The sequence below is a fragment of the Panicum virgatum genome, chromosome 3N (genome assembly GCF_016808335.1).
Source record: "Panicum virgatum strain AP13 chromosome 3N, P.virgatum_v5, whole genome shotgun sequence".
Classification (NCBI taxonomy): Eukaryota; Viridiplantae; Streptophyta; class Magnoliopsida; order Poales; family Poaceae; genus Panicum; species Panicum virgatum.
The window spans coordinates 17,434,795-17,447,085 of record NC_053147.1 but is presented as its reverse complement, the minus strand read 5'-3'; the positions used below and the strand labels follow the sequence as shown (position 1 = coordinate 17,447,085).

Sequence of the window (12,291 nt, the reverse complement as noted above, 5' to 3'; positions counted from 1 at the left end):
AGCTCATAGAAGATTCCGGTTTGTGTGCGTGCCGAGACCGCCAGAAGATAGATGGGGATAGCTCAGTTGGGAGAGCGTCAGACTGAAGATCTGAAGGTCGTGTGTTCGATCCACACTCACCGCATCTGTTTTTTCTAACTTCTTACTCTTTTGTCTTTTCTTTTTGTGCCAAAATTTTACCAGCCAGGAGTTGTACAACGGTCCATGCGCCAAAATTTTACCAGCCGCCGAAAATTCGCCAAATAAGAATTTTGATGTGAGAGAAGATTGAAGTCAATTGGAAAAGCAAAGCAGCTCTCAGCCGTCGGTGCCAGCCCCAATGTCCCCTATAGAGTGGCCACGTTTGGTTTGTGCTGTGCTAGTGAATAGTGACATTTTGACCACTAATTACGGTGTCAAACAAAGCCAGTTTATAAAACCAACTTCAGAACCCCACGCTAGTGACCCTGAGGAATTTAATGAGGTCTTTGACCGTGTGATTAGAGGATGATTACTATAGTATCACTGTAACAAATTATCGATTAATTACCGTCATTAGATTCGTCGCGAAAAGTTGTACCCATTCCTGAAAAAGTTTTGCAAATAGACTTCATTTAGTACACCATATATACGAGATTCTTTTGTAGAGACGCTCGGCCCGCCATGCTGAGCTGGTGCCGCGCTGCTCGGCTGTGAAATGGGCGGCCGTACAGTAAAAGTACAGGATCAACACTTAAGCCGAACCGAAAGCAGGCCCCGACGTGAGAAGAAAATCACGCAACTCTCGCAGTGAGTCGAGACCCATGCGCGCCGGAAAAGCTACGCATAGCGCGCGAAAAAACCCCTTTTATCGTCACGCGCTGCTGTTCAGCCCAAGCCAGCCCACCGAGAAGTTATCCAGCCTAACATATTAAGGATTTGTTTAGATGCGAAAAGTTTTGGGCGTAAAGTATTGTAGCACTTTCGTTTGTATTTGGTAATTAGTGTCCCGCCATGGGTTAACTAGGCTCAAAAGATTCGTCTCGCAAATTATAGTCAAACTGTGTAATTGATTATTTTGTTTAGCTATATTTAATACTTCATGCATGCGTTCAAAGATTCAAAATAACGGAGAATCTTGTAAAATTTTGAAATTTTGAGTACATCTAAACAAGACCTAATTCTCCAGCAGCCGAGCAGCGCGGCACCAGCTCAGCATGGCGCCCCCTCAACCAGTGGCGGAGCTGCATGTCTTTATTGGGGTCAGCCGACCCTGATAAAATCTGGGAAACTCAATGGAAATCCCTATTTCTAGCAGCTTCGACCCCAACCTTCTAATGGAGAAGACCCCGATAGTCAGCTCGGCTAGCTTCGCCCCTGCCCTCAACCCCCCCCCCCCCCCACCCCCACACCCCAAAAAAAAGCGGATTTGCTTTTCCAATTGACTTCAATCTTCTCTCACATCAAAATTCTTATTAATATAACAGATAGTTCTCCTGCCGATTTCATTTCAAAAAAACATATTTATTAATATAACAGGCAGTTCTCCTGCCGGTTTTGTTTCAAAAAAAAACATATTTATTTGGATGTTATTGTTGGACCAAACTAAGAGTGTTATTGGACAAAAATAGCATGCTGGTCTGTTGGGTTCGATCGATTATACATTTTTCCTTGTTTTCTCTTTTTTATTTTCTTTTCCATCCATTTTCTTATTCCATACCGTTTTCTTTTTTCTGTTTCTTCTTCAACCCGCATGCGTATACTCTTTCTTCCTTTCCTTTATTTTAAGATTGTTTTCTTCTAATTTTCATATAGATATTATTTATCCAGTTTCTAATTTATTTTTTAACAATCCATATCATTCATATTTGTTCTTATAAATGGATCTTAACGAGGATGCATTTGATCTTAACAAATCTTTATTCTTATCTTTTACTTTTCCATTTTCTTATTCATTTCTAATTCTTTTTGTTTGATCCTTCTAATCTACTTTATGTAATCTTTATGTTTTATCAATTAGCTTATTTTGATGCCCGCGATGTTTGTTTCTTCATTTCTTCATTTCTTATTTTCTATTCTTTTCAGTAATATTTACTTTTCAATTTCATATTTTGTTTAACTAACTTGTTATCCGCATTTAGAAGTTATGTAAGGTGAGCCTGTGTCGTGTAGAGTTCTTTTATAATTTGTTTCCTTCATATAATAACTTGTTTAGCAAGTGTATTATAAGAATATTCCCTTATGTTGTAGATGTATCTTTTATTTATGTAAAATTATTTGTCTGCATCTAACTAATCCGTGTGCAGTGCCAAATTATTTGTTTGTTTTTATATTAAATTGGTTGGCTGTGTTGGCTTATTTGTTCACAATATTTATTTTTATTAGTTGTTCGTGATGTTTAATATTTTATTCGTTGAACATAATTATTTGCTCATTATGTAAAATATTTTTTAAAATAATTATTTATTTGTGTTGTTAAAATGTTTGTTCCTAGTATTCGAGATTGATCATTTAGTATTAAACAAATTATTTTTATCTCATTTAAATTTGAATGCATGTGGGTGATGTCGTTGTTGTTTTTTTTCTTCATTCATGGTCAATACAATTTCTCTCTCTTTAGGAGCAACTATGGGGAACAATAGCAGGCACAAATCGTAAAATATACAAACTAAGATACACGTGCCCCAATAAAATAATGATCAGTCCTAGATCTTATATATTAGAGTAAAACATACTTTGCTTTGCTACATGGGCTGGACGTGGGCTGATACTCAAGAAAACATCGCGCAGGCTGGGCTGGAGAACACACATGGAGATGTCCCCTTTCAGCGACAGCTAACCGCGCCCTATGCGGGCAGTTAGTAGCGTGCCAAGTATAGGGCGCATCCACGGAGTGAGTACATGGTTTGCGTTGCGTGCGTGCTTCTCCACAGACGAGAAAGCTCGATAAAGTGGCAAATTTAAGCCGATCCACCAACACAACACACATGTGAAGGTGTGGCGTACGGGCGCTTCATCCCTAGTCACCAACCAGAGGCAGTTCCTTGCTTGAAACGGCCGCCATGAGAGAATTAATCCCAAGCTGATCTGACGACGACGAACCTCTAGCTACTAGCACGCGGGCATGCGTGACGATGCAACTTGCCACACACGGATATGCAGATCGACCGGACAGCCCCTGATCTGACCAGTTTCCAGTTACTATATAGGCAGCTTAATTACCTCGTCAAAGTAAGTAATTATCACTCACCGACAAGTGGACAACAAAAAGAGGCCAAGTTACCACGCCGATGATTTGCTGGAGAGACCGAGAGACCCGCAGAACGTTGAGGTCCCTGTAGTTTATTACCGGCCGGCTTACCGCTGCTTGCTCTGGCGGCAGTAAAAATGTCAGAGCGGCGAACTTGTGAAGCACTGAAGCAGCCAGGTCTCAGCTGGCTCTCGCCATGTGACGGGAGGGAGAGGGAACGCACGACGACGACGACCTGTTCCACGGAGTAACTTCCAAGCATTTTGCCCCCATTGCGTGGGAGGTCGGTCTGCAGGCCGCGCGCGCATATTCTTCCCCCGCGTTCAGACGCGCGCATATTTTTTACGCTCTTACCCCTACCCTTCAAGTATTCAAAGCCAGCGTTACCAATTACCATCGCTACAGCCAACATCACCCGTTTCTTTTTACCGCGCTTGTCAGTTGTCACGTCGTGAGAGTTACTACCATGCAAGACTTGAGAACGTGAAACGGGTCGTCGTCGCTTGCAGCTTGCTACTCTCGAGTCCCGACACACCCACACGCACACACAATGGCACAAGCACGCGCTGGGATTCTATTCTCTTTTTTTTACCTGCTGTATGTATGGAGACTTTTAACCTGCAAAGACTTGTCACAGAGCCCGAGGTCAAGATCGACGACGACCCGCGCGCGGTACCGTAGGATAAAGCAAGTGGATCCAACATTGACCGACTCGCATGAGACATGCGTGTAGACGAGGTACCGCCGCTGCTAAACCCTTGTTTGTCGCGTTCGCGTACGTGGCTGCGTCTGTACCGAGCCATGTATGTCCCGGAGTCCACCACTCCAGTGTAATTACAGGTCAATGCAGCGATCCCGATCGTGTAAATAATTAAACTTTGTTCTTAAATCTTAGTGATTCATAAACATGCGGCTGCCATCGAGTGTTCCTCCCGGCATCATCATCAGATCGATCAACCGTGTGCGCACACAAGCATAGGCATGTTGGACGCAGGCGTATATATATGCAGCTTCCTAGAAGGATCCTAACTGCAGGCAGGACCTGTGTGTACTGTCCGTGGCAACTTGATGGTGTGGATTGTCGGCGTGTCAGGTGTCCGGGCCGTTTCGTCAATGCCCCAGTCTCAGATGCCTGCCAATGCAAGCTCATGGAGCGGGGTTTGCGGCGCCGCGGAGGGTTATTCATTCCTACGCGTCTAATTTAACGCATCTTAATTTGGTTGGAAAAAAATACCTACCCCCGGTTCAGTCCACATGCGTGGAAGTGTAAAATATGTATGAGACAGCAACAAATTTGGCATCGTGAATGTGAATCTGTAGTAGTATATGACAACCGTACCGGAGAAAAAAGCGCGCCACTGATCTCATTTTTTTCTCCTGACAGTGAGTGTCAGAATCCCCCCCCCCCCCCATTTTAGGTATTCACACACACACACACATCTTGCTTCTTCTATTTTTCCGCCGTGATTATTGTTTGTCTTATTGCTCGCCAAGTAAAACAGAGGGATGATGATGATCCGATCAGTAATATGGTTACTGTATCACGGCATGGCGGGTATGACACGTACGTGATATATATATACGCGAACCAAAAGTTAGGTGACGGAACCCACCCGGGCGTTAGCCATTTGCATAAACTGCCACGTGTTTCAACTTTCCCTGGGGATCAAGTGCTTGGTAAATCCTCTGCCCAGTGTACGATAAAAAAAAGGATCAACCCAACGCATGGAGCATTTCGATCAGTATGACCACCACTGCACATGCATGTGATGACTGCGACATCATTACCGAACCCACCTGCCAGGAACAGCATGCATTTTTTTTTTCCAAGGATGCATATCAACAACATGCCCATCCCGGGATCAGCTTGAACTAGATGCATCATTATTGAGACCTTTCCCCAAGATAACAATTAAAACTAAGGCCTTGGCGCCATCACATGTAGTGGGAGCTCATCACCCCCTGGATTTAATTCGGAGATATTAGTAAAAAAATATAAAAACAGAAATGGTACTCGAATAATGGTACTATCCGCTAGTGGCGGTGGTAGCAATTGAGAGCGATTAATAGTGTCCAGAAATGCCTGCGGTTCAACCGTTAAGGAAAAAAGAAAAAAATGCATTATATTACCGTGCATGGATGGACGCAACATGCACGGACAGGAGAAGCCTGGCCATTGGTCAAAAGGGCAGCGAATTAAAATTTGCAATCCCGGTCAAGGAAAATGTGCGCCAAATGATTGTTATCTCAGCTAGCTAGCTGCCCACGTTGGAAAGAGTACTCTTTTGATCTCGCAGCATCATATCCATCTATCTACCGACGGCAGCCGGCCGGACTTTACAGATCTGGGCTCTAGCTGAAGATCAGAGTGCGCCTACGTCGTCTGATGCTGCGCCCCCAAACAAAAAGTGCCACATCAGTTGGATAAACCCACCGCGATTAACAAAAGCGCCCGGATCGCGGAACCCCCAATCGGCGACGCGATCGGTGCGTACACGATCGAACGTGCGCACGCGTGCATTGTGTGGTGGTGATCGATGACATGGAGTATGTAATATGTAACCCTAGGATGATGAGTAAGCAAGCACTTGAGGGCCGGAATTTAAAGGCGTGCGTGGTATCGATCGATGTTCTTCGACAGATGATCTCCCGATTAAAAAAAATGGGCGCTCTCTCTTTTGGTGCGATACGACAGGCGGCATGGCGTCGTATGTGCGTGTGCGTGATCGATACATATATATTCGCTTCGGTTCGTGCGCGCGCACGCGTGCTTGATTAATCTGGATTATTACTGGGTTTGGGTATGTGATCGATCGCATCGAGTAAGATGGATGCATGGAGCTAGAGGAATATCGCACACAGATTTAAAGATGTGATGACGTACGTGGTTACGGAGAATTAAAGCTAGACCGTGGAAGAATGACAGAAAGAAAGATACTAGATGTGTGCACACGACCTCGGTCGACACGCGTGCCGTGAGATAAGGACGGCCCGGCCGGCTCGTGTGCCGCGCATCGACCGCCCGTGCGTGATAATATTTTATGCTGCAGCACCGGCCGCCGGCCTCTCGCTCTCGCAAACAGTCGGCAAGCAAGTTGTTGGGGGGGAGAGAGAGAGAGTTGTGGCACACGGGAACTCTCTCTCCGTGCCTCTTGTGCTGCGCATAAAGAACAGGGGGGGCTTATGACGTCACGAACGAGCCGTAAAATAAAATAGAAATGGATAAAAAGCGACACGACGGCACCAGCACACGATGGCTTTGGGGCCTCTCGATCAATGCACACGTGGAATAGGGAAATGCGGTCGTCAGCCACGCGCTGATATATATGCTCTTAACCACCCACTGCACACGTCCTAAACTAATCCGAGGATCCGATCGACCATCTTTGATTGATAGATAGAGAGATTGATCACGTAGTACGGGCCACTTTTCGGAAAGCTAATATACGCCACGCCATCCACCTCCTCATCTTGATGCTGCGGCTTTCTTTCCACAAGTGTTGTTAAGATAAAAAAAATAAATGCCCTCTCTTTTCTTTTTGCAGACCAAATTAACCAAGAAAATCGCCTTGCTAGAGATTTGGGGGATCCGAGGCTGGACCCATGCTTCGATCGATCCGTCTGGGTGTGTATGGATTCGTTCACACTGCACAGTTCGAGAGATGGATGAGGAAGCAAGCTGATAGCTAGGCATCGGCAGTGACAGACTGGCAGTGATGGACGCCCCGTGGTCGGATGGACGGACGCACGCGCCGGTGGTGGCCACCCAAGGCTTGGCTAATGAGCAAAGGCTACGGCCGCTGTTGCCGATACAGCTGCGCGCCGGGCCTCGGGGGGATGCACCTGGCGCGCCCCAGCGGCGGGCGGCGGCGGATAGGGAGCGGCGGGCGGCGGCGGATAGGGAGAGGCGGGCCGCCCGGCCCGGCCGGGTCGCGTCGTGCCGGCTGGTCCACCCTTCATGTGAACGCCACGCCGCGGCCGCGCGCCCCTGCCTGGCTGCCTCCCCGCCCCCCCCCCCCCCCCCCCCCCCCCCCCCCGCGGGCGCCTCATGGACCCCGCCGGACCGCCGCGCCAAGGAGCAGGCACCTGCGCGCGACCCGGCCCCGCCCATACCTCCACGCTGTGGCCTCGGCGGCGGCGGCCTTCCCCCTTTTACCATCGGCCGCCGCATCGCATGGACCGGCCGGCCGGCCGCATGGCGCATGTCGCGGCGCCGACGTGGCGAGCTGGCTCTGATGCGCTTCGCTTTGCCGTGGCTTCGGGGTCTCGGCTCCTCGCCGCCGGTGCATGTACAATCATTGGCGCGGTGCGCGTGGACCTGGGTCGTCGCTCTCCCTCCTGTCTCGGCTTATTAGCCAATAATTGCGTGCGAACACACCTGTTGGCGCCTCATTGGGCTGGCTTATCTGTTTTTAGCAGGTGGAATCGGAGAAGCTAGCTATAGCACGCATGGCATTATCAATGCAGCTGCTATCTCCCCATCTCTGTTAATACAGGTATTTGGGCTGCATGCATGCGCAGCCGACCATTTTAATTTAGAAAAAAAGTATAAATTACTCCCTAAACTATAGTCAAAGTTTAGATAACCCTCTAAACTATAATTTAGGTAATTTTACACTCCAAACTATGCCCTTTGGTTCAAATTACCTCTAATACAATGTCTTTTTTCATTTCTCCATACATAGGTGGAGTTTTAAGTTGAAATTTTACAAGATGATAGTACACATCATAACACATCTTAGAAAAATACATCATAATTTTTTATAATTATTTTGATATATTAAAATATTTAGTAATAAATTAATCATTGGAGTATAAAATTATATGAAAAATAATGATGAAAAATAATAACAATTTTTTTAATATGGATTCTGATGTCCATTACTGTCTTGCAAAATTTAAAATTAAAATTCAATTTGTGTATGGAAAAATAAAAAAGATAAATTGTATATAGGGGTAAAATGGATTAAATTGCATAGTTTAGGGGGGTAAATTGAACCAAGTTATAGTTTAGGAGGTTGTTTAGAATTTGGCTATACTTGAAAGGAGTAAATTGGACTTTTTGCTGTGGTTACACATAAGATTTTCTTTTATGTGCTAAGTTTTGAGGTATATTTGCAAATTATAGATATGTAGATTTATCCGAAGAGTAATTTTTTAGGAAGAATGTACCAGACGTTTTGGTACTTGCTTTGCTTGTAGTAGTTCTGCTTGACTTATCGCGACGTTGCAAGCCGTGTACCAAGTCGTTCCTGCATATTCGACCACACGGCACAACCAATTTACCCCTGCTTATTCATTCAGCGACACGATCGACAACGCAACCGGCCAACAGGCAACAGCATCATCTACAGCAACGTCAAACCTGACCAGATTAAATTCTGTGCTACATGCTGCTATAATAATGCATCATATCCTCTTGTCTTTGCATACATATCAGTCCAGCTAGCGCGCGCTGAATTACCGGCCAACTTGCGCGCCTGAGCTATCTGCTTTACGACTTGTCATTTTTTTCCAACTAGCAAGCTCCGAATTAATTATGTGAGGATGCATATAGATCCACGCTTATCTGCTGAGAGGACACTTGTAGTATTATGCATGCTAAAATCCATCCAATGCCGTGAGCCCACTTCAGTTCAAGCATCATGTGGGACGACTGAGAATTACATAATAATTTAAATGTACTACTGGGTGGACCATTGACCTTATTTAAGTAAGGTCAGTGGCCATGATCGCTACTAAAACGTTGATGTGTCTCTACCTAATTTTCTTTCACAACACGCATGTGTGCTACTAGGTATACATATCTATTTCACAAAAACAAATAGCTAGGCTACTGGATCAATATTTTTGTGATGCCAAAACCATTTGTCAAAAACAAAAGGCTTAACACCAAACCTCTGACGATCTTTCATCGATTCCAGCGCACAGTAGGCATTATTGATTTTGACCTCTGTGGAGATCACAGCCAGCAGGTCCAGTAGTCAATAAGCAGCTTGAGGAATCACATGGTTCACGCAAATATGCTAAACTCAATTGATGATTCTTGCAATTAGAAGGAAGTGCTTTGGAGCTGAAGTCTCTTAAAAAAAAGAAAAAAAAACAGCAGCAGCAATAATCTTCTAGCTATGTATAGGCTCCTATAATCTACACCAGGGGCATTTCGGGTAATCAAGCAAGCAAACTAGCTAGTGAATAGTTGAGTAAATATCGGAATCGAGAACGCTGTTGACGTAGAGATGCGTATCCATCCTCTGGAAACTCCGGAAAACTCTGCCACCACTGCACCACACCGTCACGGTCACCATTTACCATCACCATGACCTGCACGCAAGATGCCTGCAGTACAGTAGTAGCTGCCTATAGCTGGAGCTAGCATAAACACCAAGCATGACTGTGGTAGCTAGCGACATTGCTAGTCCACATTCCACAGGCAATTTTTTACTTTTCCTTTTCCTCCCAAGCTAGAACAATACCAACAGAAAAATAAAAGAAAGATCCCAGCTCTCTATATTTTTTAAAAAACAAAACAATATTTGCAAGGATAATTACACCCGACCCAGCGTGGTCCCTGGGGGTCACCATCACATCACCTTCACTTTGAGTTGACCCACACCAACACAAGCCCATGAGGTACTACTATACACCCAGCATGAGGCCATCACACACATACCAATTAATTAATTATTAATCCATCACAAAACTATTATCATACGTAAAAAAGCATATCTATACTAATTAAAACGCAACAAAAAGGAACATATGCCCATGTACACTTTATTATTAGTATACCTATGGAGAGAGAGGGTGTGGTTTAGTGTTATGCTACACTCACCTGACCTGACCTCCCCCCTATATATCACACCCACACCCCCTTCACTTGTCCTTCCCCCACCATTTTCCACAGCTTGAATCTTCCCCAAGCATCCCCTCTTTCGATCGCGTGGGTGTAGTGATCGGATGGACAGCACGAGCTGCCTCCTGGACGACTTGAGCAGCGGCGGCGCGTCCACGGGGAAGAAGCAGGCGCCGGCGCCGGCGGCGCCGAGCAGCAGGCCGTTGCAGCGCGTGGGCAGCGGAGCCAGCGCGGTGATGGACGCGGCGGAGCCCGGCGCGGAGGCGGACTCGGGCGGCGCGGGGCGCGCCGCCGCCGCCGGCGCGGTCGGCGGGAAGCTGCCGTCGTCCAAGTACAAGGGCGTGGTGCCGCAGCCCAACGGGCGGTGGGGCGCGCAGATCTACGAGCGGCACCAGCGCGTGTGGCTAGGCACGTTCACGGGCGAGGCCGAGGCCGCGCGCGCCTACGACGTCGCGGCGCAGCGGTTCCGGGGCCGCGACGCCGTCACCAACTTCCGCCCGCTCTCAGAGTCCGATCCGGAGTCCGCCGCCGAGCTCCGGTTCCTCGCGTCCCGATCCAAGGCCGAGGTCGTCGACATGCTCCGCAAGCACACCTACCTCGAGGAGCTCGCGCAGAACAGGCGCGCCTTCGCCGCCGCGTCCCCCTCGCCGCCGCCCAAGAACCCCGCCTCGTCGCCGCCCTCGGCGGCCTCCGCGGCCGCGGCGCGCGAGCACCTCTTCGACAAGACAGTGACGCCGAGCGACGTGGGGAAGCTGAACCGGCTGGTGATACCGAAGCAGCACGCGGAGAAGCACTTCCCGCTCCAGCTCCCGGCCGCCGCCTCGGTCACCGGCGAGTGCAAGGGCGTGCTCCTCAACTTCGAGGACGCCGCGGGGAAGGTGTGGAGGTTCCGGTACTCCTACTGGAACAGCAGCCAGAGCTACGTGCTCACCAAGGGCTGGAGCCGCTTCGTCAAGGAGAAGGGCCTGCACGCCGGCGACGCCGTCGGGTTCTACCGCTCCGCCGGCAAGCAGCTCTTCATCGACTGCAAGGTCCGGCCCAAGACCACGTCCTTCGCCAACGCGGCGACCACGCCGCCCCACGCGGTGAAGGCGGTGAGGCTCTTCGGCGTGGACTTGCTCACGCCGCCGAAGCCGACGGTGGCACCGGAGCAGGAGGAGATGCTGCCCATGATGACGAACAAGAGAGCTAGAGACGCCATCGCCGCGTCTACTCCACACATGATTTTCAAGAAGCAATGCATAGACTTCGCGCTGACCTAGCTAACCTTTTTGCTCCAGCCCTCATGCTCGATCGGATCATGCACGGTGGTAGTAGCTAGCATAGCGCTCTTGTTTAAACCTTCATCTTCTCTTATCATTGTTCATTTTGTTTCTTCTTCTTCTACTACCTGTCCTAATCTTTGCGTAACTCGCCGTAAATTAGACAAGTCTTTCCTTTCTTTTTGTGGCAAGTGTACACTAATCAAAAGCCATGGAGATTACATGCATGCCACAAGGAGCAATCTTTGGAACTAACCCATCTCTTCAAGAGCTTGTTCCTTTTGTAATTGATGATATGAAGAAAAACTAAAGCTGTCGATCTCTGCTGCTACATGCTGCAGCTTTGACTCTCTCCTGCTCTGGCGCTTTCATGTGGTTAAGATGTGATGGGCGTGTGTGTGTGGTGCACCCAGGTGCATTGCATGTATCACCTGAAGTGCGAAAAGCTCCGGGAGTTATCTGATCCCAGTGCGGAAAGGAAAGGGAGGTCAGGTGCCCATAATTGCATGTATGCATGAACCTGATATATCTGCACAGTGTGATGTGATGCCGATCGACATATATGGTCTTGTTAATTTCCATAAACTTTAGGGCGTAAAGTACTGTAGTATTTTCATTTGTATTTAGTAATTATTATCCGATTATGGGTTAACTAGACTCAAAAGATTCGTATCGCATCAAAAGATTCGTATCGCAAATTACAGACAAACTGTGTAATACTTCATGCATGCGTTCAAAGATTCGATGTGATGAGAAATTTTGTAAAGTTTTGGAATTTTGAAGACAACTAAACAAGGACTATGTGCAAGCAACAGCCGGAAAAATAAAGTGGAACGACAGATACTCTAACAGTGAGATGATGGATGTACTCCTATCTCTGGCTAGATAGATAGGTTACTAGCAACAGAGAAGAATCTCTGGAGAACGAACAACGACGAACTGTTTCAACCTCACGTAATCGGAAG

The 12,291-nt window shown here is 47.4% G+C and overlaps 1 protein-coding gene and 1 non-coding gene across 2 annotated transcripts; both read left to right on the top strand.

Annotated features, from left to right (window-relative positions):
- Nucleotides 1–51: 51 nt before the first annotated feature.
- Nucleotides 52–124, top strand: TRNAF-GAA. The gene has a single exon. It is a non-coding gene; the product is annotated as a tRNA-Phe (tRNA).
- Nucleotides 125–10,043: 9,919 nt separating this feature from the next.
- LOC120664737 (AP2/ERF and B3 domain-containing protein Os05g0549800-like) lies at nucleotides 10,044–11,676 on the top strand. The gene has a single exon (XM_039944052.1). It carries the CDS (start codon nucleotides 10,169–10,171, stop codon nucleotides 11,324–11,326), a length of 1,158 nt encoding a protein of 385 aa, XP_039799986.1. The 5' UTR covers nucleotides 10,044–10,168; the 3' UTR covers nucleotides 11,327–11,676.
- The last annotated feature ends 615 nt before the right edge of the window (nucleotides 11,677–12,291 follow it).